This window comes from Panthera onca, chromosome C2 (genome assembly GCF_046562875.1).
Source record: "Panthera onca isolate mPanOnc1 chromosome C2, mPanOnc1 haplotype 2, whole genome shotgun sequence".
NCBI lineage: Eukaryota > Metazoa > Chordata > Mammalia > Carnivora > Felidae > Panthera > Panthera onca.
The window spans coordinates 74,972,322-74,999,996 of NC_138347.1; the positions used below are offsets into that span (position 1 = coordinate 74,972,322).

The following is a 27,675-nucleotide window of genomic DNA, read 5'->3' on the forward strand; positions in this document are numbered from 1 at the left end:
GAACTCTGGCAGCCTGCAACTAGTTTGCTCTAGGTGGCTCTCTCTTTCCACTGGCACACATAGTTGGAACGGGGGTATCTGACCCAGCGGAAGCCAGTCCATCAGCAGGAATGATGCCCATATATCTTTTAGCCTGGGATCCAAGCCTAAGACTTGAAGCTATCTGTCATGCTCTGTCAGGAATGTGATCTGAAAAGTGATGCTAGGACCAGGGTGGCAACCCTTGATCCTTGTGTGTGGACAGAAGAGAAAAAAACTGGCACAAAGAACGAACCAAATACACAGAGACACAGAGGTGAGCCATATGGAGCCCAGCAGAAAGGGAGAAGGCAGAGAGACAGAGACCGAATGAATAACCTACTCTTCATAGCATTTCCTGCTCTTGTTTGAAGCCTTTGGGAGCTCTGGCTTCACTTCCCACCTTAGGTTAGTGAGATGTCCCTGCATCTTCACAATTTCTCATCTGCTTAAACCAGTTTAACCAATTTCTGTTGCCTGTAATCAATGGGTCCTAAGTAAATGTGGTGTTACCACTTGATGTGTTACACCCCTTACAATATTTCCACATATTTCCCCTGACTTAAATACATACTTCCCATCTACATGTTTATGACAAATTTCAGTCTCTCCTCAAGTTCCTTTACACTATTTTTTTTCATTTGGAACGTAGGTATAACTGTCTTTAAGGAAACAGAAAAGAAATATAGAGATTCCTGTGTGGGAGTTGGGAAGGGTTACAGAGAAAAGAGGTTTGATTCAATACTCTAGAGGGCAATGTTTCAGTGAGAGAATTAGTCAAGATTCCTAAGCTCCTGACCCATTAAGTCAAAATATCCAAGGTAACAAGAGGAATCTGTGCTTTTTCACAGTTTCATAACAGGTGCTTGTCATGCATTCTGAAAGCTTAAGAGCTGTTGTTCCAGAGGAATCCACCAAAAGACAAATTCAAGCACTAAGATCCCCAATACATACATATATTTATTTATTTATTTATTTATGTCATCATTAGCTAAATATATATTTCATTTTTTCTCCTCTATAAGATGCAGAGAAATACAAGTTTATGTGGAGATTTACTTATGTATTTATTAATTTGTTTCAATAAAACAGGAACATACTTTGTACATTAATCTGGAACTTGCATTTGTCACTTTACAATAAATATAACGGCTATCTACCAAGTAAATAAATAATTCTAAATCACGTTTAAAAATAACGGTGTGAAATTCCATGGTATATCATAATTTGTTCAGCCATTCGTTTATTTCTAGAAAATAGGGGGCTTCCTTTCCAATTTTTGCCACCACAAGTATGCTGAATTACACACAACTACAATATAGATGTGTCCTTACATATGAGTGTTTGCATTTGTTTTTAGTAAAATAATCAAAAGCCAGGTTGCTGAATCAAAAGGTATGTATATTTTGGATGTTAATAGATCCTGCGATATTTATTATTTTCTTAAATAAAATAACGGCAACATATGAGAGTATCCATTTCTCCAGATCCTCACCAGTGTTATATATTGATGTTTAAATTTTTTTTAGTCTAATGTATTTTAAAAAAATTGTGTCCCAATGATGTTTTAATTTATATTCCACTAATTATTAGTGAGATTAGATACATTTTCCTCCAAAAGATATATGCATTTTTGTTTTCTATTTATTGTCTCTTTATATCCATCATCCATGTGGAAAAGTTTTCTTTCTTAGTCTATCATTTTTCCTCTGACTTGACTTTTGTCAGATATTTTAAAATGTGTGCAGTCAAATATGTTTCTCTTTTTTCTGGGTTTCTGCCTTTCTTGTTTTGCTGCTCAAGTGCTCTTCTAAAAGTAGGCATGCTCTGTTCTATTTGTAATTTTCTCAATATTTATTTTAAAATCTTTAATGAATCTTAAATATTCAGGTTCTTCATCTTAAAATCCCTACATGTCTTTGTTTAAAATAGTAACTGACCTGGGAACTTCACTTGATGGCAGAACTGCAAAAGCTTTAACAAGGAGACATTAATTCCATTAGCAGTTAATATTTGGGTTTTTTTTCCAAGTTTTATTGATTTATTTTGAGAGAGAGACAGTGCGAGGGGGGAGGGACAGAGAGAGAGAAATACAGAGAATCCCAAGCAGAGTCTAAGCTGTCAGCACAGAGCTTGATGGGGCACTTGAACCCACAAAACCGTGACATCATAACCTGAGCCGAAACCAAGAGTCGGACTGTTAACTGACTGAGCCACCCAGGTGCCCTTGCAGTTAATATTTGTTAACAAAAGCTTATCAGACCCAAACTCTAAGGGATCTTGTAACATTATACAAAATGGGCCAGTTGCCTGAAACTATTTTTGCAGTTTAAATCACAAATGCTCACCAATCAATATTTATTTAGCACAATTTGTAACGGGCTCCCCCCGTCTGTGACAGATGTGCTTGTGTGGGGCATGGCAGCCTCTAAAATGATACGCATGTGGTTGTGGTGTCCTCCCACCACCTGAGACGGAGGGATGGGGACAATCAGGGAGGTGAAGTGACTTGCTCGGTAATCGTGGCTATAGATCCCAGCCCCGGGTTTCCTGATTCTACATCAAGTACTTCACACTGTCCCACGGAGCAAAATCTCAAAGAGACCTATGCGTTTCCTTGCAGCAGTAAACGATTGATAATTTTATTACGAAAATATTTGGGAAAGGGGCTGCTAGAAATGGAAGGAGCATCTACTGTCATTTACAAATCATGCTAAAGATATAACAGCTTTTGAAAATTGCAAGAGGGGAGGTGTTTGCAGGAGTGGAATAAACTATCTTTCTGCATCTACTGTGGCCCCAAATCATGCAGCAAAGAGAGAGGCACCTTGCCTACGCCAAGAAACACCCTCGGCAGCCCCTCTCTAGCAAGTTTGGTGTAGGTATGAGTGTAAATTGAGCTGGCACTCAACTGTATTTACACTGAGCCGTGTTGCATACTCTATTGCTGGCTCCACAGGCGGCCACTAGAGATAGCACTGAGAGTATCTGACCCATGGTGCTTTGCCTTTAGCCATGACTGAGCTGGGCTCAAAAGACACCTGAGTTAGTGCCCTCATTACTCATCTCTGGAGGAAATCCAGCCACAGCAAACACAAGGACACACAGCAACAGATGCCGGAATAATAACAATATGCAAATTAGCCTTGGAAACTGATCCTGGTCCCACTAAACCGGGACTGGAGAAACCAGAGGGGGCCTAATGAAAATCAGGCAACGAGCTTCCAAATCACGGCAAGCATCATAGCACCTGCTTTCTCCTAGCTGGTTGGTTGTCATAGAAACCTGTGTTTGTAGAGTTTCTGGGTACATTAGCTCAGAGAGGAAGCTTATATTATCCTTCTCCAGTGTTGTCGGGAGACGTGGAACAATTCAGTTCTATTAAGTAAATGTTTGCTGAGGGCCTACTATGTGACAGACTCCAGGGGTACATAGATGAGTGTTTGGCTCTTTGAACCACCTGCCTCACACAGGAGACCTGACAAGAAAACGCCTGTAATGGAATTGGTCATACACTAATACAGGCGGAAACACAGGGAGCAGAACATTGAATTCTTTCTGAGATGTTAGAGACTTATGGAGTGGCGGTGACGTTTGAGCCAGACTTTATGTGAAGGATTAGGAGTTTGCTGGTAGAAAACCTGGGTGAGCATTCCAGGTAATAGCTTGAACGAAGGCATGGAAGCATGGCAGGTTTCGCAGAATGCTAAGCCTGATGAATAAATCCAGCTTGATGCCATAATGATTTTTGAGAGGGCATTTTGAACTTATACTTCACCACTTCCAAATGTGTTGATTATCATCCTCTTAAGCTAGGGTGAAATTCTCATGGCAGTGGCTAGAAGAGTTTGCTAAGCAAGAAAGTAACTTAAAGAAATTTATAACAAAGGAAGGTTATTTATCTTCTTAAAGGAAAAAAGCTATTTTCAAACACTTTAGGGGAACATATTCATCAACAGAAAAGGCTTTAGAGTCAGATAAACCCAGGTTTTACTGTCAATCTTAATACTTAGTAAGTAAATGATTGAAGACAAGTTACTTTAACATTTCCAAGACCCTGGTTTGTTTTTGTTTTTTGTTTTTTGTTTCTTTTTGGTCATTTTATTTTGTTATATGTACATTGGAGACAATAACATCATAGGATTATTTTGAGGAGAAAAAAAAAAATCAAGCAATACATTTCAAGTGCTTACAACAGTGCCTGGCACGTAGGAGTTGCTTACTGTTTTAAACTGCCTAATAATAATACTGTGAGCCATTTATAAACCCCAGGTTATTTCTTCTATGAAGTCTTAGGGGCTTTGACTAAATCTCTGATATGCAAAACATATCCGTATCAGACATGTTGAGTTTTGAAGGAGCTTGAAAATGATTCAATTCAATGTCATTTGTTTACAGAAAGAACAAGTAACATAAATTGAAATTTCTTATATACAAGTACATGGCTGGTTAGTGGGTAAACTTGACCCACGACTCAGGAGTCCTGAATGAATCCAGTGTTCTTGTCCCAGAACCACGGCTGACTTTCTCGCTATTACCCATCAGTAAAATGGATGCCCCAATAGGGAAGCCTCAGAAAGTCAAGTTAGGGCAATGACTATGTACCTAACAAACAGCAGTAGCATTTCTTCCATTCAGTTGTTCCAAATGATTGAAGTGTTGCCTTTCCTAAAAAAAATGGAGTAAATAAGAAATTGTTCTGTATAAATAGAAACACCAAATTTATTAATTTCTCTCAAGAGGAAAATTGTGTAATTGTGTGTAATGTTTATCTGGTGACATTGGCTACCTTAAAAATCATCAAGAGGGCAGATAAAAATAATTTACCCTATCATCTAAAAGGGAAAGTTTTATACTTGAATTAGGTTAAGCTATGTTTAAAGTACTGTTGACGGTATTCAGATCTCTTCTACTTAGAAGTATCCAAGTAAGTGACGTCCATACAGAAGGAGGCAGTGCCTTCCAGGGATGCCTCTGCCAATGGCGTCGCCTACAGTCAGTGTATGGAACTGTGTGGACAATTTGCCCTCACTCCTCTGCCTTCCTGTCTCCTGAGTTATCCCAGTAGATGCTGCCTTCGCTTCTCCAGGCTGCTTCCATTTCCTCCACTTAGCCCAGGGTGGTATCTCAGTGAATTCCACCCTAAGCAAATCTTCCAAGGGGATGCATTAGACAAAACAATGCTGTTTTTGCAACAGCAACTTTCTTATTAATCATTAACCCTTGCTGAGCTCTTACCATCGTAATGAGTAATATCCAACCCTCTAGAAGAGGTACTGTTAATATCTCCACTTTCAGATGAGGAAAAGGGAGTTAACTAAGCTGAATAATGCCTAAGGGGAAGCACTAGGGTTCTGGAGCATCATGGCTTCAGTCTCCAGGCTGACCCAATAGGAAAATCCACCAGTTTGTAAAGGAGGGGATAAAATTCCACGTAAAATCAAAACATAACTCAAATATTCCCAGGCTTTTACAATGGAAAGATCAAATTCATTTTTGTTGTTTTATAGACAGGGAAACGGGTACCGAGAGGGAACCTAATCTGTTCATGGTCTTGTTCTTCCCTTGTGTCATCGTGCGCCCTTAAGAAGTACAACCTCGGGGACTTAGCGTTGGTCCTTGGGGACAGTGGTTGTGCATTATGTTTCCTGGAATTGAAATAGCACTAAACTAATTACCATATTTGTTGCTATAAGTCGGGGGTTGGCTGCGGTAGGAATTGGGGCAGGGAAGCAGAAACGCTAGAGTGTGAGCCTTTGCCCAAGGAAGTTTTGCTGTGTGACAGGCTTGGTATTTACAGTATTGAGATCATGTGGTTTTCCGGTTATGGACTATCTGATACTTAAACGTTGACTTTGAATTGGTAGCAATCAGTGAAGCTGCACAACCTTGTGGAGGATCACAACAAAGTCCAGGTTACAGTCATGGTAAAGGACAAAGGTACGTGATATGTTCTGCCATCTTCAGCATCCTGATATTTCAGAGTGGAATCAGTCCCATTTGTTATCGATTATTAGTTGAGGAGAAAACCTCTTCTGATGAAACCCAGGACGGAGGCTAAAGTAAGGTAAATAAGACTTTTAAGATGACAAACTTAAGGAGGAAAGGTCAGGCAAACGCTGACCTGCTTTTCCAGGACCCAGACGGTGAGCACCTCACTGAATTTTGTACCCTGAGTACCTTGCATGCCTCCTCCTGATTGAACCATTTTGACCCAGTGTCTGAGTCACTTCCAATTCCCTCTGCCTTCCCATATTTCACTCACTGGAATGTTACTGGGTAAGCTTTCTTGAGGCGTTTTGATTTCCCCAACTAATGATCCCAAACAGACCTTGAATTCTAACACTTCAATCTGTTATCCAGAATCCAGACCCGAAGAATGCTTGTAAATGGTATTTGCTCTGACTTACCTTGGGTTGGGGTGGCCATGGCTCTCTGTAAGGAGCAGGGAGCTGCAGCCCAGAGTAGCAGAAACTGGCTGGGTGGTTCATCCCAACAAGTGCCCTCCTCCCAGTGCTCATCCCAGTGCTCATCCCAAGTGCCCTCCTCAATGCCCATCACCCACTTTCCCCTCCCCTGCAACCCCCATCAACCCTCAGTTTGTTCTCAGTATTTAAGAGTCTCTTGTGGTTTGCCTCCCTCCCTCTCTGTAACTTTTTTAAATTTTTTTCCCCTTCCCCCATTCTTAAGTAAAAACAGGAAAAGGTCAGCCAGTCACGGGAACTTTGTTGTGTAGGTTTGCAGAAGCTGGAATCCCATCTCTTGGTTCCTGGGGATACTCTTATTCTTCCAGGAAAAACTTCATTGCCATGTGATGCTATCCTGATTGATGGAAGCTGTGTGGTGACTGAAGGCATGCTCACAGGTAGGCCATTGCCATGGAGCTGCTTCTTTCCTGTCCAACATCTCGGCCAAGAGCAAAGCAGATCAACATATCCTTACCTGCCTGATATTAAGATTTTGAAAGATAGGTGAGGTAGACACGGCTAGGCTATTCATGCAGGTGAAGACTCCATAAATGCAAACGGGATAAAATATATCCCGTTTATATAATGTATACCCGTAATATAAGAATCAAATGATAATAAATACAAAATTAGAAGAAAAGTCTAATATATGTGATTGGTTAATTTCCTGATGCGTGGGGTGAATAAGATCGTTTGGTTCAGAGGACGGTGAGAGAATAGACTACTTGATGCATGATGTCTTCATAAACATGAGCATGGTTTACACACCTATCCAAACAGAACACAACCGGAAACCAACAACTCTTATAATTGGCAGGATGCAGAGATTTTATACAGCCCTGCTCTCTGTAGATGGAAAACGGAGCCCCAGTTTTTGCTGGAAGAGTATTGAGTTGAACCTTCAGGAAAGTCAGTGTAACATTCTGTTCTTTAGAATTGTGTTTCCAGTTGATCCGACCAAGCAGAAAGCCAGTTTTCTTGTAACAACGATTTGAACTGTCGTCCTTGCTCTCATTTGCGCTTTGTAAAGTTCACTTGAATTTGTGTAATTAGGAAGGCACTATTTAGAAAATATTCTTTAGGCAAAAACCAAAACACATGGGACATCATGATGAGAGAAGAAACTATACAACAACACAAAAATAGAAAGAATGTGTCTTTCGTGCTTACAAATTGTTGTATTTTTCTGTTCCCAAGTTGCTAAAGACAGGAAAACACACACACACACCTTTTTAATATCACCTAAATGTAAAGAGAATCATCGATTCCTAAATTGTTCAACACAAGCAGATTTCACATTAAAAATGGGTCTGCTTAATTTAAAATTGAGACAAGGAAATGTAGTAAACATAACTATGCTCGGTATAATTACAAAATGCCCCTTTAGTGTGTTGAAATCTAACTGCCTTATAATGATAGTGATGAGGATTTGCATACTGATGATATCTTTCATCCGGAATGTTGCCATAGCACCCAACGTGCAAACCTCATGCCCAAGAAAAACTGGCCTCCTAAACCAAAGACAGCAACTGTCTCACATTTCCCAGCAGCCTGCCAGTGAAGAATGGCTTCTCTCATTGGTGACAGAGCATGGCTGTGAGAAAAAAGGGAAGGAGAGATCGCAGTGTTTACTCCGCTGGGTCTACTGACTGGGGTGCTTGGTTCTTGCCTTACTTCTGAGGAAAACTCAGAGAAAGAAACGGTAGAGTTGGCAAACAAAGCTGCCTTTCAATGTGCAAAACTGACCTAAAATGATCTTAAGCAGTGAGTGGCTTTTCTTAGGTCTACTTCTAGAAAAAGAAGGTCACCAGCATTAATATCTGTGTAAACTATGTACTGGTAAAAATCCGTTTTAGAGACAGACACATAAAATAGAAATATACTTCTTTCTCATTGTTTTCTTTGGAAAGATCTAAGACCATCATACTCTAAATACTTTATTACATAGTCTACATAGATCTGCCCACTCACGTATACATTTGTAAAAAGGATCCTGATTGAACAATAAGATTATGCTTAGATTCCTGAAACTGCATATGTCTTCCTCGAGCATTTGTCCAAGAATGTGACTCAGGTTTTTTTTTTTGTTTGTTTTTTGGGTTTTTTTTTTTTTTTTTTTTTGTCCCATGTGCAAACCAGTCTTTCGTATATATAGAGGTCTTTATTTAGAAGAGAATTAGCAAATACTCCAAACATCTTTAGAGCAATGAATGTTTTATAAATAATTTTTATATCTCACTTCATCATAGGATAAACAAATTAGGAATTATAATGCCCAATTTACAAATGAGGAAATGCAGGTGAGAAGGGACCAGACTGCCCAGCTAGCCAGTATCAGGGCTGGAGGTGGTATTTTTTGCTCCCAGACGTGAGGGGCCACCGGAGTGAGGAGGAAGCAGATTCTAAGAGGGGTAGAGCTGACATTCCTTGTGCCTCCTCATCTTTTTCTCTCCACTGGGTAGTCCTGCCCATAACACACGTCCATTGTAGGGTCTTCTTCATCCTCCTCTCCTTAGCCTCGTCCTACTGCCATAAGCTCAACTATGCAAGAAACGTAATCGTATAACTACACTTACTTTTTAATTTTTGCTCCAAATCTTGCCATCCTTGAAAGTAAGCAGTGTTGCAAAGTATCTGGTCCAAGTCAGACAGTTGTCCCCACCAGTTGGCAGGTCTCCTGACTCAAGTCTGGCTACTTGAAGTTGTGCAAGGCACTGGGGAGGTGGGTCTGTCTAGGGCAGCCCTCCGTTCGGTTGCTTCCACTCTGCTCTGGGCTTGAGAAATGTCCCAAGCCTATCTCCCTGTAAAAGGAGGCCTACTGATGCCTCTTTCTCTGTTTTCACAAACTTCTAGGGTCTTTCCTTACCTTACTTTTGTGCCGGCCCCTTCTCTCAAGTACACACAACATCTAAGCTTCCTTTGGATTTTCTTCCAACTCCCAATCTAGGGATTTTTATGTAGCTAGAAAAGTAGTGGAGGGAAGGCAGGTGAACGGGAAAGCTTTGTTCTTATTCTCATGTAGTCTCTAAAATTCATGGTCAAACTTACGAATGATGTGTAAAACCCAGAAGCCAGCTATCAACTTCTCTATCCTTTCTGCCTCTGGAGGCAATGGGCTCCTTCAAGATCTAGCTCCTCATAAAGTGGTCAAGAGGCAAAAGGGGGAAATTATGTGGGGGAAATTATGTTAATGCCTGGAAACTTTCTTTTGGCACAAAAGCTAATTTTTCTTATTTCTTATATGTATTAGGCACTATGCTAATATTTTACGTGTATTATTTCATTCAACCTATGAATCTATAAGGTGGGAGAATCTGAGGGCCAGAAAGGATAAGTAATTGGCCTAAAGTCACACAGCTTAAAAGTGGTAGAGTTGCTATTTGGATTCATTTGTTTATTCATTCATTCATTCATTCATTCCACAAATGTATATTAGCTCCTATTCCAGAATGCTCTACTATGTGCTAGGGATACAACAGTGAACAAGGCAGATAATAATCTGTCTTCATAGAGGTGATGTTCTAGTGGAGACAAAGAAAACATGAAAATAGGTAAATGACATAAATTTCCAATGCTTATAAATTCTATGAAGAAGCGAAAACACTCAAACCCAGGCCTTTTGACCTGGGAGCCTATGCTTGAAACTACTGCTCCCTCATTCTCTTAGAGGTGATTATGGCAGAGAGTGGCAGGATTCATTCACTCTGCCACAATCCCCTCCTTCTCCCTCTACTCACAGAATCAGCGATGTATTTGAAACGTGTGTGTGTGGTGGGGGGGAAGTATGCAGAGATCCCAGTTGGGTACACAGAAATTTTCCTAAGTGGTGATTTCCCATTTACATCCTGTCCGACAAGCTTATAATGAGTTAATGAGTCTTTTCCCTCTTCCTTTTTCCTTTCCTCCAGTCTCTCACTTCTCCTTTTCTTTCAGTTATTCATTTGCCCATCCACTTATTCAGTAAAGGTTCAGAAATGCCTCCTCTGCGCCAGGCACTATGTTGTGTGCTGGAGTCACCAAGACAAATGAGAGATGGCCACTGCCCTTACACAGCTCACAGTCTAATGGCCCCAGAAGTAGAAACAAAGAAGGGCATGGCATTTCAAACACTGCTTCCATGCAGAGGCACTGGCTCACTGGGGACAAGGGAGAGTATCCCGCTTCACAGCACCAGGACTTCCGGGTCCTAGAAGCCAGGTGAAGTGGATGATGAATGTTTTTCCTTGTGAAACACTCTCCGGGCTACTTAGAACTCCATAGATTTGTAGGCAAATTGTCCTTTCTTGAGATTCCAAGAAAGGCCAAGCATGAGGCTCCTTATTAATATGCGAGTAGTGTAAAAGAGACTTGAAAGTCATTTCTGTGTAAAATCATATCTGATTTGAATGTTATCTTTGGAACATTATCTCCAAATGGCTTCCATCCCTGGTTGATTGAATGTCTGCCTGCCACGAATGTCATTGGTTGTGTGTGCAGAAACTATCCACTAATATTAGTCTATGAATATATAATGGATTAATATTCAGTGATTCATAGGCATAAAAACATTAGAAATCATCTCTAAGTATCTGCTTTCACAAAGGTAGATTTCAAAACAATGTGTTATGATGATTTGGAGATTTGTCAAAATGTCCTATCCCTTTTCCAAAGCCACTTAGACCACAAGTGGTAAATCCAAACAAAGGATAAATATCAAACAAAGGCTAAATATCATAATTTTTAAAGACAGTGAGTTAGGGACAATGCCTGGCTAAAGGAATTTCCTGAGATTTTTCAAGATCACTAATAAAAATTGTATGGCTTCTTGCACCTTAGGATATAAAAAATGCACCATGTAGAAAACTGGTTGTTGAAAAACCAATCATAGGAAAACCTGGGCAGTTGTTTTTATTCAGTTCATCCAGGCATTCAGCAAAAATAAGTCTTTTCAACCTATCACATACCAGCAAGGAAAATGAGGAATATAAAAAGTTATATATGTCAAAGTCCTTGCCACCAGTTATTACTTAGGAGAGATAGAACCTAGATTTTGTAACTATAATCAATAGAATACTATTTCCAAATTAGAAATATGACATGTTATTTTGCTAATTGAACATTTAGCAAAAGACTGATGGAATTTTAAATTCATTCTAATGCTTTTTAAATCTGGGAGTGAGGAAGTTATTAGCACTTTTATTTTTATCTCTGAAATGTATCCTTTTGAACTCTGAGCTAATTTTCTTTGTATCTTAAATACCCTGTCTTCCCACCATCAGGGGAAGTAGAGGAATGGTATCATGTAAGAATACATATATATATATGTATAACAGGATATGCAAGTGGCTTAGATTAGCTGGAGTGTGTAGGAAAAAAAGCCAGTGATGCTCAGATTGTGGTGGCTTTGAAAATCTACCAAAAGAGTTTGCACTTGAGACCCCTCCAAAACTTACCCTATGTATCTCTTCATCCGGCTATTTACCTATATTCTTTACCAGATCTTTTAACAAACTGGTAAATGTAAGTATTTCCCTGAGTTCTATAAGCTGCTCTAGCAAATGAATTGAACCCAAGAAGGGGATTATGGGAACCTCGGATTTATTAGTCAGAAGCACAGTTGACAATGTGGGTTTGCAATTAGCATCTGAGGTGGCATGGGAGCAGTCCTGTGGGACTGAGTCCTTAACCTGTGGGATCTGATGCTATATCTAGAATTGAATTGAATTGAATTGAGTTGAATTGAATTGAATTGTAGGACAACCAGCTAGTGTCACGGAACTGCTCGTTGTGGGAAAATCCCCATCCATACGGCATCAAGAGTGTGTGAGTGCAGTAGTAGCCTCATAGCAAAGGAGACACATAGGAGGAAGGACTGGAGGTCTTTTCCAACTCAAGAGGTCAAGGCATATTGTGGGTGAGATACTTTTTCATAAAAAAGAAATATTAGTTCTACCATAGACTCAAATTATTATTATTAAAATGGTTTTCATGTCAAGGAGCCAATTATAGGTAATCCATTGGTAAGGCAGCCACCACTAGATAGTGATTGCTAGTGAAGCCCTTGGGACCCAAAAGCAAGAGTCCAAGAGTTACTTGGTGAGACATACTCATGGAGAAAAGCAGTTAGGAATTGGGGAATCAGACCATGAGAGGGCAGAGCACGGGAAGAGGAGGAATCAAAGGTGATTCCGAGACTGTAAACCTGTCACTCAGCAAAAGGATGATACCACAAAGAAAAAGGAGGATGTTTAGTGGTAAAAATATTAGTACGGAGGTGCCTGGATGGCTCAGTCAGTTAAGCATCCGACTATTGATTGTGGCTCAGGTCATGATCTCCCGGTTTGTGAGTTCAAGGCCCGCATTGGGCTTTCAGCGCAGAGCCTGTTTGGGATTCTCTCTCTCCTTCTCTCTCTGACCCCCCCCCCCACTCTGTCTCTCAAAAATAAATAAAATAAAAATTAAACAAAATATTAGTATGGATTTTAGGTATGTGGACTTAGGGATGCTAGTGGGATATCCAGGTTGGGATGAACAGCCCACCATTGGGAAACATAGAACAAAAGCACAGGAGAGAGGAAATGAAGATTAGACATTATCGATCTAGCTATTTAATTAATTGTTAATTAACACTTTAATTGTTAATTAATTATGTATTAATGAGAATGGAGCTGAGATCATCCAGAAAGAAAAAAGAGAGGCCCTGTCTTGTTATATTGGTTTTTATCTTTCACTGCAAGCTCCACAAAGATCATGAAGAACATTTAAGAGGTTTTATGAAGGCATAATTTCTCATTCATCTCTGTACTTCTAGGACCGCTTACCTCTACCCTTACACTCAATGTCCCAAACATTCTCAACCATTTTTAGTGCCAAGGGCACAGCATGATCTTTCACTTCTTCCAAGAACAATTTCCTTTCCACCTTGATCTAGTTGGCCTCATTTCCTTTTGAGTTGTCATTTATTAGTTGTTCTGGAAATGTTTCTTGGTCCTCTGGGTTAGATCTTCAGATCACCCAGTAATACTACCAAAATCCTTACTTTATTGTACTTTAATCATTTATTTACTGCTATTTACTGGCTTGACTCCCTGGGCTTTCTGAGGGAGGGATTTCTGTCTTCATTATTTTAAGCACCTAGAACAGTGCCTGGCACAAAATAAGCACTTAAAAATATTTGTCAAGTGAATGGATGAATGGGTTGATAAATAAATGAGAGGCAAATAACAATAGCTATATACTTGCTTTATAGCTCCTTAATTACCTAGCATAAATTTGGGCTTAAAGAACACTTGAGGGGACAATTAGGTGACAACTATCTTTGTTAAAATGGCCTGCTTTTTAAATTACGATAGCAAACCATGCAGACCAGGTATGGAAAATATAGGTGGACCTTAAATAAATATGTAAAATATAACCAAGTACACCACTGCTTGCATCGCCAGCATCCTTGAGAAATCATCTGACCCAGGAAATGGGCATTAAGACCTGAATAGCTATGGTTTGTATACTGTCTCAAAACTGTCAAGCACCAACTCTGAATACCTGAGTTCACACAGAATCAACAAAACACAATCTTCTTTAGGAGAAAGCATACCTGTCACAAAGACGCCACTGCCCCATACGGAGAACACCGTGGCCTGGAAATCCCACAGCTTGGAGGACTATCGGAAACATGTCCTTTTCTGCGGGACAGAAGTTATCCAGGTCAAGCCGTCTGGGCAGGGGCCAGTGAGAGCAGTTGTTTTGCAAACAGGTTAGTAGATTCCACTTTTGTAAATGTAGTCCCTGCTTAGAGGTGGGGGAGTTGGATTGGGGAAATTTGGTTTAGGATTATGGAGTTTGCCACCTTCTGGTAATAACAGTCATACTTGTTTCTAGTCAGATCCTTATTTATTCTAAGTTGCCACCATTTCCAACCTCACTGGTTCATTGTTAAAACCCTTGTCTAAGATGAAATACATTGATGATACAGAGATGAAATACATTGCCTCAAAGGCAAGACTGTGTTCTTGTTTGTTTGTTTTTTATGTCCCCAGGCTTCTTTCCTTTTCCCTCTATACCAACTCTAAGTGATTCCCAAGAAAAAAGTTCCAACCATTATCACCTGAGGACTTTCTCCTTTCAAACTGCTGCTTGCTGGGCTGTTATTTCCAGGTCCCTGCTGGATGCCTCCCTCTGGGTTCCCTACAGACACTTCAAAGTCAAGGCATCGAAAGGACTTATCCTCCTTTTTCTGTCGACAGCATCACCATCTAGCCGGTCTGTCCACATCACCTTTAGCTTCCCACTTTCTCCCGTACCAAGTAGGACACCACATCCTGTCAATTCTACAAATACCTTCTGAGTCTTGTCTCCCTTTCCTTCATCCCCACAGTTGGTGTTTTGTCCAGGCCTTTCATCATCTCTTGTCTAACCATTGCAACAGAAATATTCTCTTGACTGTTCCCTTTCAGCTTTTGCCTCAAATACTTTGCCTTGTCTTTTGTTCCACCTCCCCTTGGATCTGCCACCAAGTCATATTTCTAAAGCAGATTTTGAAGCAGTTTACACACACCATGCTCAAAAAGTTTTCAAGACTACTAATCTTACTCCCGGTCTTTCACAGGACATCACACAGCCAACACTACCCCTGACCTGTGTTTCTGCCAGCCACATATGCACAGATCCAAAACCCACCTTGAACTTTGTTGTCTCTATGTGTTAGCCTATGATTCAATTGTTCTACCTGATTTTTTTAAATTAAAAATATCAAGTTTTGCTTCAAAGGGGTCAGTGGGCATGAGCTAATGAATGGAAATCATGGGAACCACCTTATCTGAGCTTGTAAAATGCTGAGGCAACAAGTTAGAGAAAACTCTGCTCTTTTTCTCCAAAGCCTACAAAGCCATGTTTGAGGAGACTATATGTTTACCAAGCAGTGGGATTAAGGCGTGTTTCATACAACAGTGGTTCATATCTAGTAGCCCCCCTTTTGTTGCCAATAACTTAGATTTTAATGAAGATCTACTAAGTGCCATGCCCTGAGGGCTAAAGAAAAAAATTAGGAGACATTCCTTACCCTTAAAGAGGATTGTGGTCTGGTGCAGGAAACAGTGTGGAGTTAGAGCTAACTAAACACAGAGCAATGATAGATGTCACATGATTAAGTGTTACAGGGACCCCAAAGAGGGGGAGAAATTATTTTTGATAGGAAGTGTGGGAGTAGAACTCTGAAAATATTTATTTGATGAGGCGGCATTTTGAGCCAAGCCTGATAGGATGGGAAAGATTTAGCCAGTCCTAGCAGAAAGCTAAAAAAACATGCTAATCTATTTCTGCAAAACACAAAAGAAGGACTGCCTTGGGGTTTTCTGAGAGCAGCGAGCAGTAAAGAGATAAGTCTAGCAACACAGGAGTATACTGAGGGTTGACAGGATCTGGAATGCCGTGCCTAGAAATTTTAACTTTATTGCAAAAAATCAGGGGTTCTGGAAGGTGTTTGGGCATAAGAATGACATGATCAGAGGTATATGTGTTTAAGAAATTACTTGTTTTGTGCTTTCCTTTTGTCTTCATTTTCTATTATTTTCAACACATACTTGAGCTTTAATGTCTTCTCTTAGCAGCTCGTCTTCTCTGGTGACTGTGTCTGTCAGTCCTCAGTCTTCTTTTCCTCAATCTTATGCATGAGTGAGGAGCTTCACTGTGTGAGCCATTGTAGCACTGACTTCCAGAGCAAGAGAAATTGAACAAGGTTAAGTGAATACCACTTATTGTTCCTAGTGACTTGTAGGGATAATAAATGTAAATATACTGTTTGCAGTGATGTCTTCATCCCATATTCAGATGACACTATTAACCAATCCTTAATTCAATGCAAATCATTTTGGGTGTCGTGGTAAACTGTATTAAAGGAACTTACTCCACCTGTGATTACCTTCATGCAGGTTACAATACTGCCAAAGGGGACTTGGTGAGATCCATCCTCTATCCCCGACCTCTGAACTTCAAGCTATACAATGATGCCTTCAAGTTCATAGTGTTCCTGGCCTTCCTTGGCATTGTGGGTTTCTTCTATGCCCTTGGTGTATATATGTACCATGGAGTAAGTACTGGGGGTAAGGCTTTTTAATGACATAGCTTTTTCAAGGATCCTCACCTAACTCAAAAGGGTTGGATAAGGTTCTCTCTTAGCCCCATCATTCTGTGGATCAGTTCTGTCCAATAGAACTTTCTTAGATGATGGAACTATTCTATACCTACATGGTCCAGTTTGGTAGCCCTTAACCACATGTGCTTATTGAACACTTGAACCGTGGCTAGTGTGACCAAGGAAATGAATTTTCAGTTTTACTTCATTTTAATTAGTTTTAATTAATTTAAGTAATTTAGTGATTTGATTATTTAGTTAATTTAAATTCAAGTCGCCATATGTAGCTAGTGAAAATTGTATTGGATGGCACAGCTATGAAAAGTTGCAAAGTTCATGACTTCTTTCACCACTTGGATGCGAATGAGAGGTTACTTCATGTGTGGCATTGGTAATACCGAAGCCCAAACATCCTCAGAGGAAATAGGTGTTTCTCAAGTCTCATAGAATGGAGAGGATTTAGTCAATCAGATCAGGGAGGAGAAAGGGCATGCTAGTTGGAGTGAGAAAAGGACAAAGGAAGAAATGCAGATGGGTCTTCTGGAACCAGCAAGCAACTGAGAGATTAAGTCTAGCAAGGTAAAATGGGTCACATTGAAGGGGATCTTGAATGCCGTGCTTAGAAATTTGGATTATTTGAGAATGCTGAGATATTTGAGTGTGTACATTGTCTAAGGCATACCCAACATACCATGTACCCAGTGAGTTTTTCTATGTTTTGTTAGGTTCTAAAATAGAACTGACTGTCCACTTTTACAGAACTATATGCTGCACGGATCCCCACTTCCTTTTAAACTTCATAGTGGTCTGGTTTTGGTTTGTTTGAACATTTCTCTTAATAGTTGTGATGGCTGAAGGAAGGGTTCTCACAAATGACCTCTGAGGTCCTTTCTGGTCCTGAGAGTGTGATTCTTTTGTGAACTGTGTAATCTCTTCTTTAAGACATACTGGGATGTTAGCAATGTGGGCTCATTGGGAAGAAGAAAAAAAAATGTAAATAAAAGGGTCCAAACATAGGTATGAAACTGGGTATGGGTGACTTAATTACAATGCCCAAATTTAGTGCATTCTATGTGTGTGTTGTCGGGGAGAGGGGTAAATATTGATGGACAGAGTGACGAGAATTTCCAGGCAATGTTCACTCTCGTACTTGAGCTCTGGGTAGTCATTTCAGTCTGATATAAGCCTTCAGGCAGCATTTCTAGGTCAGGCAAAGGCAAAGGAGGCCAGGACATATTGGCACCCCTAGAATGGACCCTGGAAAGAGCTGGGCAGACTGTTAAAGCAAGTGGGACTGGAACTTGAGGCACTGTGCCAGTTTCATCTGGGGAGCAGGAGCATTGAGCAGGAAAACAAGCAAAAGGCCCTCTTCTGTGGACCAGGAAGCACCCACAGTGATTCGGAATGAAGATTTCCCGGGTAGAACTCAACATCTAATACACACCAAAGCAGCGATACTAATTGTAGACCCCACCTTCTTGTGGGTCATAACCTGTGACCCTGCTGGCTTCCTTCATCTGTACTGTCTCAGGAATAGACAGAGCTGAGTCCTCAGTGTCAACACTTTGTGGCTGTGGTTGGGAAAAACAGAGAACGCTGGGTTTTGTGACAATCTGAGATTGGACCAATGATGTATCTAGCAGCCTTTGATATTGAACTTGAATCTGTATTCCCAGTACTCAGAAGAGGACTTTAGTGGCTAAAATTACGGTTAATTTCATAAAAATCTAGGGTAAGGCCATTAATTTCTAGAGAAGGTGAAAAATAGAACAAGCCATGCTGTGATTTGATCTAGGCCCTATTCTTATCAGCCATGTGAATTTCTGTGGACCCGCCTGGGATCTTGACTCTATGAGAATTGACTGGATACTATAAGATACTGGTCACATATTTGTGCCCCCCTAGTGGGACAGCCTAGGGTTCAGATCCTCACCATTTAACTAGCAGATGGCTTGGGGAAGTTATTTTAATATTTTAAGCCTTGGTTTCTTTATCTGTTAAATGGAGAAAATAACAGTGTTTACATCCTAAGGTTGTTGTGAGGAGTAACTAAATCATTTATGTAGCCTAATCCAGCTCTCGCCCCAGAATGTGTGCAGTGAGAACAAGCTATTTTTACTATGGACTTTCCTTTAGCAGACTCTTGGTCATCATTTTTATCAGGTTACCATTCATTTAATAGTTCCTGTGTCAGAAACTGTGCTAGGCTCTATATCTAGAGATGAATAAGATGAACTTGCAAAGGACTTCAAAGATGTATAAGCCAAGCTGCTGCACCCAAGCGGTTTGGAAGCGACTGGGGGAGATTTATAACCCAACTGTCAAGCCCGTGTGTGAAATGTTACAACTCAAAAATGGTCTCAGTGCCTGGGGAGTCTAAGAGGGTGTGTTATGATGAGCAGAGGAAGGATGGTACTCTGGGTGGAGGGAATACCAAGCAAAGAGAAACAGTCAAAAAGGGCAGGGTGGACATAGAAAAGGGATCAGAGTTTCTTTTGTGCACAATGGGAGACAACTTGTCTGTTCCTTAAGCACACCCAAGAGATCTCTCAGCCCCACGGAGAGAGCAGCTCTCTTTAAATATTTTGAGCTTCTAGAACTCTTGGAGTGCTGCAGGAGATGGTGCTAGAAAGGGTGCCGCCCTGTGCTGCTAGGCTAACCTCCATGTCCCTCCCTCCCTAGGTTTCTCCAAGAGACACGGCAACCATGGCCCTGCTTCTCCTCACCGTGACTGTCCCTCCTGTGCTACCAGCTGCCCTGACCACAGGAATCGTGTATGCACAAAAGAGGCTGAAGAAAAAGAAAATCTTCTGTATTTCCCCGCAGAGAATCAATATGTGTGGACAAATAAACCTCGTGTGCTTTGACAAAGTATGATCTAAACTTTCCTGATTGGAGGTTGATTTCAAGGCAGAGCAGAGCTGGGAAAGGCCTCCAAATGAATGCCTGGTTCACTGCTCTCATTTTACATATAGGAACACTGAGGCCAGAGAAGGTCACACAGTGGGCTAGTGGTGAGACCATGCTCTACAAGCCCACTGTACAGAGTCCTAAGGAAGTGGTTTAGCTATATCACATCATAAATTTCTTCCCTATGAAATTTAATATTTTTTGCCCGTATTGGGTTTCAAAACAATCTCTTATTGTAATAACTTCTATGACTGACTGGCTTTTTCAGGCAAAAAAATTTGTGAGGAACATTTCTGTTTCCTGAAATACTTTGTCCTGTGTTTAATTGAAAATATTCCATTTTTCTCCTCTGCTTCTTTTAAGGAAAGGGAGGGAGGGGACAGTGCCTGTGTTAATGCACTCAGTCCCTCCTGTCTCCTTTGACCCCCAGGTTATCAGGACTCAGGACTAGAAGAATGTTGTCCTGTAACTGTTTAGGGTTCTGGAGGTAGCAGGGGAGAAGTATGTCCAAATGGGAAGGATTGCTGCTCTGGGACAGGTCTAAAACCTCTTTCTGTGACTCTCCTGTGGGGGTCCTGTGTCCCTGGAGGGACCTCAGCCTCGTCCACCTGCTGTTCAGATCCTGCCCTCTGCTTGGGCAGGCCAATTTAATTGTTGTAACACAGTGGGCCTGGACGATCCCTCCATGTCTTCACTTTGTTTGTATTAGAATAATTAATTAAGGCTTTGACACTTTTTAATTAACCTACGTTGGCCAAGAGTCCCATTAATAAGAGGGTCCTTGCTCTGGAGAAGCTCGTGACTTAGCTGAGGAAGCAGGTACAATGGAAGTGTAAACCATGATAATGCAGTGAAATGCATGCTCAAAGAGGCATGGAAAAGCGTCCAAGTTAAGTTACCTGCCATGGATGGGAGGTCACCGCTGAGCCGTGGCTTTGGTTGTTAGACAGAATGGGCTCAGAGATGAGCAGTTCAGAAGCACAGGGATGTCATGGCCTGTGGCATGTGGGTGTGGCTACAACAGGGGCTGTGTGGTAGGGAATGTAGCTGGAGAGGAAGAGCCCAATTGCTCAGGGCCTGATGTGTCAAGCTAAGAAGTGGGGCCTTGTGAAGGAGAATGGGAGCCGTACCATTTTTTTTAAAGACGATCAAAGACATTTTTATAGGTGTGTTTTGTTTATTCCATCGAGGGTAATTGGTGAGAAGGAACAAAAGGGAGGTAGGACTGAGACAGGAAGCTATCTAGGGAAGACTGAAGAGATGGGTCATTGTCCTAAGCAAGGAGGGCAAGAATGGAGAGTATAGGACAAACTGGAGAGACACCATGAGTAGACTTGACAAGTCTTGGCTCCACACTGGAAGCAGCTCAGCCCTAAAATTAGTTCCATTCTATTCTGGCTGAGTTTCCTCTGGCAAAGAAAACCCTCAATCACCACTCCTCAAGTTAACCACTAGGGTTAACAGTAGCTTCTTTTAGTTCCACGGCCTTGGAAGTTTTCTGGTAGGGATTCCCATTATTTACCCAGCAGCCTCACTGGTGCCTGTAATATAAGAGGGAGATTTATAAAGTTAGGTTCGTTACATATTTGTCTTTTTCTAAAACTAATTTTTCCAGTTGTTCATTTTACGTCTCATACAAAGCTTTTCCCCTCCACGTCCTCATGTGCTCCTTTGCTAGACCAACTGAGGAACTGCTCCTCGGCACGCTTGGCCAAACCCCAGTGGCATGACAACATGTCATAGTGCAAAAAACACTGGGTTGGGAATCGGCAAAATGAGAAATCAAGAGAAATTTGAACTCCAATGATCTCTCAGTGCCTTTCCAGCTTGTACATTGTAAAACTCTACCAATATGGTGTTGGAATGAAGCACCCCACAATTAATCGAGGTCCCCGTCTACTTTTATTTCCACTTACAAGACATTCACCATGTGCTTCTTATTCCCATATATTTCTAGTTTATGTTGGTCTGTTAGTTCTCTAAAACAGTTCTCTCTTTTCTATTCAGCTCAGCCCAAGCCTGGGCTAGTATTTATGCTAAGAAGTTGGCTTTTTCTGTCTTATTCCTTTTACAACTGTAACTATAATTTAGTTTTCTTTCTGTTCATGGCTAGTTTTATAGTATAAGAATCAGTTTCACATAGAGAAATGACACGGTCCCATTTCTGTTTGCTGCCATCTAATCTCTGTTTTCATGTTCAAAATATTGATGTGTAAAAATATAATCTGATCATCAGGGAAACATTTCAGTTTGAATTAAGCTGCTAACTCTTTTTGAAATGGAATAACTCAAGAGGATTTGGAATCTAAACACACAGGTTGGAACCCTCATAAAATGCAGGAGGGAAATGAAGCAAATAAGTTTTTTTCTATTGTTCTTCAAGGAGTAACTCACACAAAGCGTGTTAGCTTTCTGTGAAGCCCAAATAAATTAATGAAACAAAGAATCCTTCATTCCTTAATTGGAAGTCCAGTATGGGTTTTGTCTTTCTGCATGCTTTGCAAAATTTATTTAACATTTGTCATCTAGAGGGAGATTCTAGATGGGCCAGATTCTGGTTCTTTCTCTCCAACCTGCAAGCCACTGGACCTTGAGGCTGCTCCTTTAACTTCTAACCTGAGAATGTCCCTTCCCTATTTAGTCGATTGTAAGAATTAGAAGCATTGTAAGCACTTCATCATAAAGCGTTATGCCAATTTAATGTGCTGTAATGAAAGAAATGTCATTTGATAGGAAGCTAGAAAATTCAGTGTCTTATACAGAAATGACTGTAAAAAGAATGATGACAGAGACCTGGGTGTCAGTATTGAAAAGGGATACACCCCAGCACTTGGGAATGTTCTGCTCAGCCTTGACAGCGCTGAAGTAGCGGGAGCCACATGGTTACTCTGACTGGGTGTTGGCCTCTTGCATAAAGACACCGGGGTCTGTAATTAATGGTGGGCTATGAAGCAATAAGCAAATTCAAAGTGCTGTCATAGTACTTAGTTCCATGTTGCTTTCTTTGTTACATTATGTGATAAATACTCTCCCATAATATAGCAAATCAAATCTCCCAACCATTTTCCTCTTGACAATCTAACAATAAAACTCATTCATGGGCATTAATGAGTATTTATTATTAGCACTTCATTTCTCTCCAAATTCTCAAAAAGCCCTTTATCAACATTTCATTATCAATCCGGACAGTCATCACGTCACCCATATTTTAGAAAATTGCTGTGAGCCAGATGGCAGACTATGAACTAATCAGTCTTAAAAAGAAAGAAAAATTCTGAACTCTGCTTTAGAAAGATAGCAGGTGCCAACTATAAAGTCAAACTCGTACTGGTCCTTATTGGATTTCTATTCACTAAATGCTTCTCGTTTAACAACAGCAAGTGCAAAAATAAACACACAAAAGCAAAACACTAACATTTGATTGTAATGATTAGTATCTAGAATCATTTCATTATCGACACAGTCTTTTCAGGAATCATTTGTCACCTGCTGAATTCTTCCTTCAGGTACCCTTCTCTGATTTAAAATTTAATGCTTGCAAGAGTGCCTGAGTGGCTCAGTTGGTTAAGCATCTGACTGGCTCATGTCATGATCTCACAGTTTGAGCCCAGCATCAAGCTCACTGCTGTCAGCACGGAGTCTGCTTTGGATCCTCTGTTTCCCTCTCTCTCTCTGCCCCCCCCCCCCAACTCAAGACATGCACACATGCTCGCTCTCTCTGTTAAAAATAAACATTAAAAACATATTTTAAAAAATAATAAAAAAACAAAATTTAATGCTTACAAACAAGGACTTTGGACAACTAGATCTACTTTAATGTTTTGGGAGGTTGGGTTTTGTTTAAATCATGATATAACCAAAAGTTCTAAATCTTATGCTAATACCAATTCTAACTTCTTCCAGACTGGCACTCTTACGGAAGATGGGCTGGACCTCTGGGGGACTGTCCCTACTGCTGACAACTGGTAAGCACTTCAGTGAAGATGGGATGTGGGATTGGTGTAGCTACCTTGGTTCTATTCAAGTCTGTCCTTCTGGTGTCCCAATTATTCTAACTTGTTAAATTAAATGGGTTCTAAGTTCAGAGTCAGATGGGGAAAATAGGCCTTCAAACTCCACATGAAAAAATAGAACGAACTGGATAAGTAAGAAGCTGAATGAATAAAAAAGAGGAGGAAAGAGTGAAATCATAAGTGTACTTAATTAAAAACCACAAAGATTTGCTGGTGGTTATTGGACTGGGCGGGGTGGGGGGAGGAGTCCAGAAAGGAAGAGTTCCCTCCCTTCCCTCATGTAGCTCACATCTCATGGGATTGAAAGGCACAAATGCATTCATCTTCTACGCATAATACAGTCCATGGAAAGAGCTATGATTAAGGCACGCATATCAGAAGAGAGAAGAAAAAATAATAATGATTGTTTGATATAATACACAGTCTTGGATTTTGGAATAACATAGTGAATAAAAGGTCGAAATTAATTTTGGAAATGAACAGAATGAGGAAAAACGCCTGACAAAGATAGCACTTGAGATAGAATGTTAAAGGGTATATGGCTACCATTTTTACAGACACAGGTGAAAAGCTGGCCACAGGAGAGGGGAGAACAATCACAGAGATGCTACCCCAGAATGGATAGTGAGGAGAGGGCCCTTGCTCCCCTTCCTCACAGGGCTGAGATCTGCCCTCTCGGTCTAAGTACAAGATGCCTTGACTCTTCAGCTCTAGATATCCCCCCTTGGCTCTAAACAGTGGTTGAGCCTCTGTCATTGAGTCATGCAGGGGCTCTCCAGCACAGTGATGGGGCCAAACACAGCTCTGGCACGAGATAACAGCAGACAGGCAGTGCGATGTTGCAGAAAATACTTGGGTTCAACCCTACTCATGTGGTTCAGCTCCTGGTTGCTCAGATGGCCGGGCCAAGCTTTTGTCCGGGCAGGCACTGCTTTGTCTTCTATTGGCCAGACCAGTGAAAGGGGAATAGGATGCTTAGGGTTTTCACCCCTCCTCTCTTTTCCTTTCCCCAAATGCTCAGGTTTTCGGGGTGTAGAAACCACAGTCTACAATTCTCATTTGGCTATTAGATGGGAAATGAGAATGGTAAACTGTACCAGTCTACCATCATAAAGGAAAATGAGACGCTGGATATCTATGCCAGGAGTTTCTAGAAATAGGGCAAAGGACTGAGTCGTGAGAAATATTTCAGAGTCCAGGTGTGCTTTTCTTTTATTTTAAATTTTTTTAATGTTTATTTTTGAGAGAGAGAGAGAGCATGAGTGGGGGAGGAGTGGAGAGAGAGGGAGACAGATTCTGAAGCAGGCTGCAGGTTCTGAGCTTACTGTCACCTTAGGCACTGACCTCAAGTAACCTGACAGAAGTCTCTGTGATTATATCCAGGCACTTAGACTTTATCATACGGGACATGAGGAGCTCTGGAAGGATTTGAACATAAAGGTTAAGCATTATTGAAACTCTGTGTTGGCAAGATTTAAGGGGCAGAGTGTGTAAAATGATTTTGTTGAAGACTTTCATTTCTTAATCATCTTCTCTCCCAGTTTTCAGGAAGTGAATAGCTTTGCCTCAGGCAAGGCTTTGCCATGGGGCCCGCTGTGTGCTGCCATGGCCAGCTGCCACTCTCTGATCCTTCTCAATGGGACCATCCAAGGAGACCCACTGGACCTCAAAATGTTTGAGGGCACTGCCTGGGTAAGATGATAGTTTCTTGTTTTGGCTAAATGAGAAAAACTTGAAGAAATCCTTACTGAAAGTGGAAAAGTTTTCTAACTTTGGTTGAAGCTCAGAGAAGATTTGTAACAACGTTGAAGGAAGGTTCGACTCTACCTGAATTTCCCAGTATCTGCTCCCAAGAACTCTGTTAATGAGTGCAGCTTGAAATAAGGTTCTGTGATCAAATCGTTTGGGAACCTGCTGTTTTAAGAAAGTAAAATTGATTTCTTGACCAGCAGATTTCTTTAGTATACTGTGGTGCATTGTGAATATTCAAGAAGGAATAGGATAAGCAGCATTTACCAAACCTTCTTGACCACAAAACCTTGACAGGCCAAAAACATGGTACATTCTCTGTAACACTCACAGAGAAACAGTGGTCTAAAGCAGTGCTATTCAGTATAGTAGCCACTAGCCGGCGACATGTGGTTATCGAGTACTTAAAATTCGGCTATGCAACCAAGGACTGAATTTTCAATTTTATTCACTTTAATCAATTTAAATATAAATGGCCACAGGTGGCTGGTAGCTACTGTATTAGACAGTATAGGTCTAGATACTAGCCTGAAGGTTTCCCAGTCCAACTGGATCAATTTTTTGAGCTGAGTGTGAACAGTTGAAGGGTATAAACCCATTCTCGTGGCTGTCATGACATGGTGAGCAGACCTCTCGACCCCATCACTTTCTAGCTGTGTGACCCCAAATCCAGAACCAAGATTCTGAGTCTGTTACCTCAGGTGTGCATTGGTGATAATAATGCCTCACTCACCGACTTGTGGTAAGCACTGATCCTATGAGCCTACAGGGGCTGCTTGCATTGTAAAGTGCCCACCAAGTGAAAAGCATTCATTCATTCAGGCAGTCACTATTTAGTTAATTACGTTACTCTGCTCTCCAAAAACCCAAACCAAAACAAAACACGTTTTCAAGCTACTGACAATGATATCTTAACTACAGGGCAGCATTTAAACAGAATGTTAAAGGAATGAAAACACATGACTGCAGGGACATGAAATACACCTCACAAAAAGGCAAATTTATAGATGTATAGATTTATAGTGGGGGGAGGGGCACCTGAGTGGCTCAGTGGGTTACGTGTCCGATTCTTGGTTTTGACTCAGGTCATGAACTCACGGGTTCATGAGTTCAAGCCCCGACTTGGGCTCTCCACTGGCAGTGTGGAGCCTGCTTGGGATTCCCTCTCCCTCTCTCTCTCCGCCCCTCCCCCCCCACACTGTTTCTATCTAAAAATAAGTAAACTTACAAAAAAAAATTTTAAAAAGTGTGTACTGGCAAAAATGTAGCTTTCTAGAAGCCAAAATAATAAAAGAGGAAACCTGGTAAACATGGAAAGTTTTGATAGCAGCAAGTTAAAATTTAAGCATTTGCTGTGGAGAAATCTTCTACTTAAACACAAAGGGATAATCACTTTCCTGGATCTTAACGGAGAGGAATCAGTGTAATTATTACACATTGTCCTCACCGGCATCCTTCGCGTAGACACAATGATGAGCTGCTTAGGGTCATTCTTACTATATGTGACTTTGATCCTGGTTCTGACGGTGGCTCTTCTCCATCGAGGGGTGTTGGTCTATTTGTACACATGACATACAAGTTGGGGTCTTGTGCAGGAACATAAATTGCTAGGATTAGCTCTGTAAGAACTGTCTTTAAGAGCAGTGGTATCCACCCCAAGCAAAGTATGGAAGTGCAAAGTGGTTTGCAGAATTTAAAACTAGGTGAGAAACTTTCAGTCTCGAAATAAATATCCTTTGGTGGATAGGAAACTGTCATGAAACATGAGGAGGGAAAATATCCTTGTAGACTCCAATAATTTTAGTGCTACAAGGGATGTCAGAATATTTTTCAGAAGAAATTTGGGATCTGGAGAAATGGAGGCATTGTCCCCAACGTTAAACAGGTAAGTGATGGAGCAGAGGCCAAATGTTGTCTCCTATTTTCTGATTTGTATATCTGACTGCCTTTCCTATATTTTAGGTTAATATTGGTTTCTCAAATGGTGTAACTTATACTGTTGCAACCTCCAAAGAATGCAAACTGTTTTCAAATATGCTTTCTAATTTGCCAGCAGCTAACTTGTTAACTCTCTAGCTAACCAATTAGGCTAGTAACGTAGATACAGAATAAGAGTTAATCCCAGGTTTATCTCAAGACCCAATCCTAACTCAACTGAGGGCTAATGTGCTCAGCTATATTAAATTCTCATCCAATTGCTAGTCATACCATTCAGGAAGAGCCATTGGCTTGCAGCTGGCATTTCTTCCATCAATTACCACTTAAACTGTAGTCACAATATTTCTGGCTTTTTGACATTCTCCAAGGTCCTTAATAACACAACAGAAATTTGACAATGATGGTATTCAGATAATTAGCCTACAAGAGAAAATATGTGGAAGGGGCTTTGAAAAGTTTCAAGTGCTATGCA

General features: G+C 40.8%; 1 protein-coding gene across 2 annotated transcripts in view; it reads left to right on the forward strand.

The window, feature by feature from the left end:
• ATP13A5 (ATPase 13A5) overlaps positions 1 to 27,675 on the forward strand; it is a 115,672-nt gene that overhangs the window by 44,020 nt on the left and 43,977 nt on the right. For both annotated transcript variants that reach the window (XM_081796604.1, XM_081796605.1), the window contains exons 8-14: positions 5,886 to 5,958; positions 6,755 to 6,883; positions 14,047 to 14,217; positions 16,391 to 16,548; positions 19,276 to 19,464; positions 23,407 to 23,468; positions 25,058 to 25,208. In XM_081796604.1, coding sequence (XP_081652730.1) covers positions 5,886 to 5,958; positions 6,755 to 6,883; positions 14,047 to 14,217; positions 16,391 to 16,548; positions 19,276 to 19,464; positions 23,407 to 23,468; positions 25,058 to 25,208 — 933 coding nt within the window. The remainder of the gene's footprint in view (positions 1 to 5,885; positions 5,959 to 6,754; positions 6,884 to 14,046; positions 14,218 to 16,390; positions 16,549 to 19,275; positions 19,465 to 23,406; positions 23,469 to 25,057; positions 25,209 to 27,675) is intronic.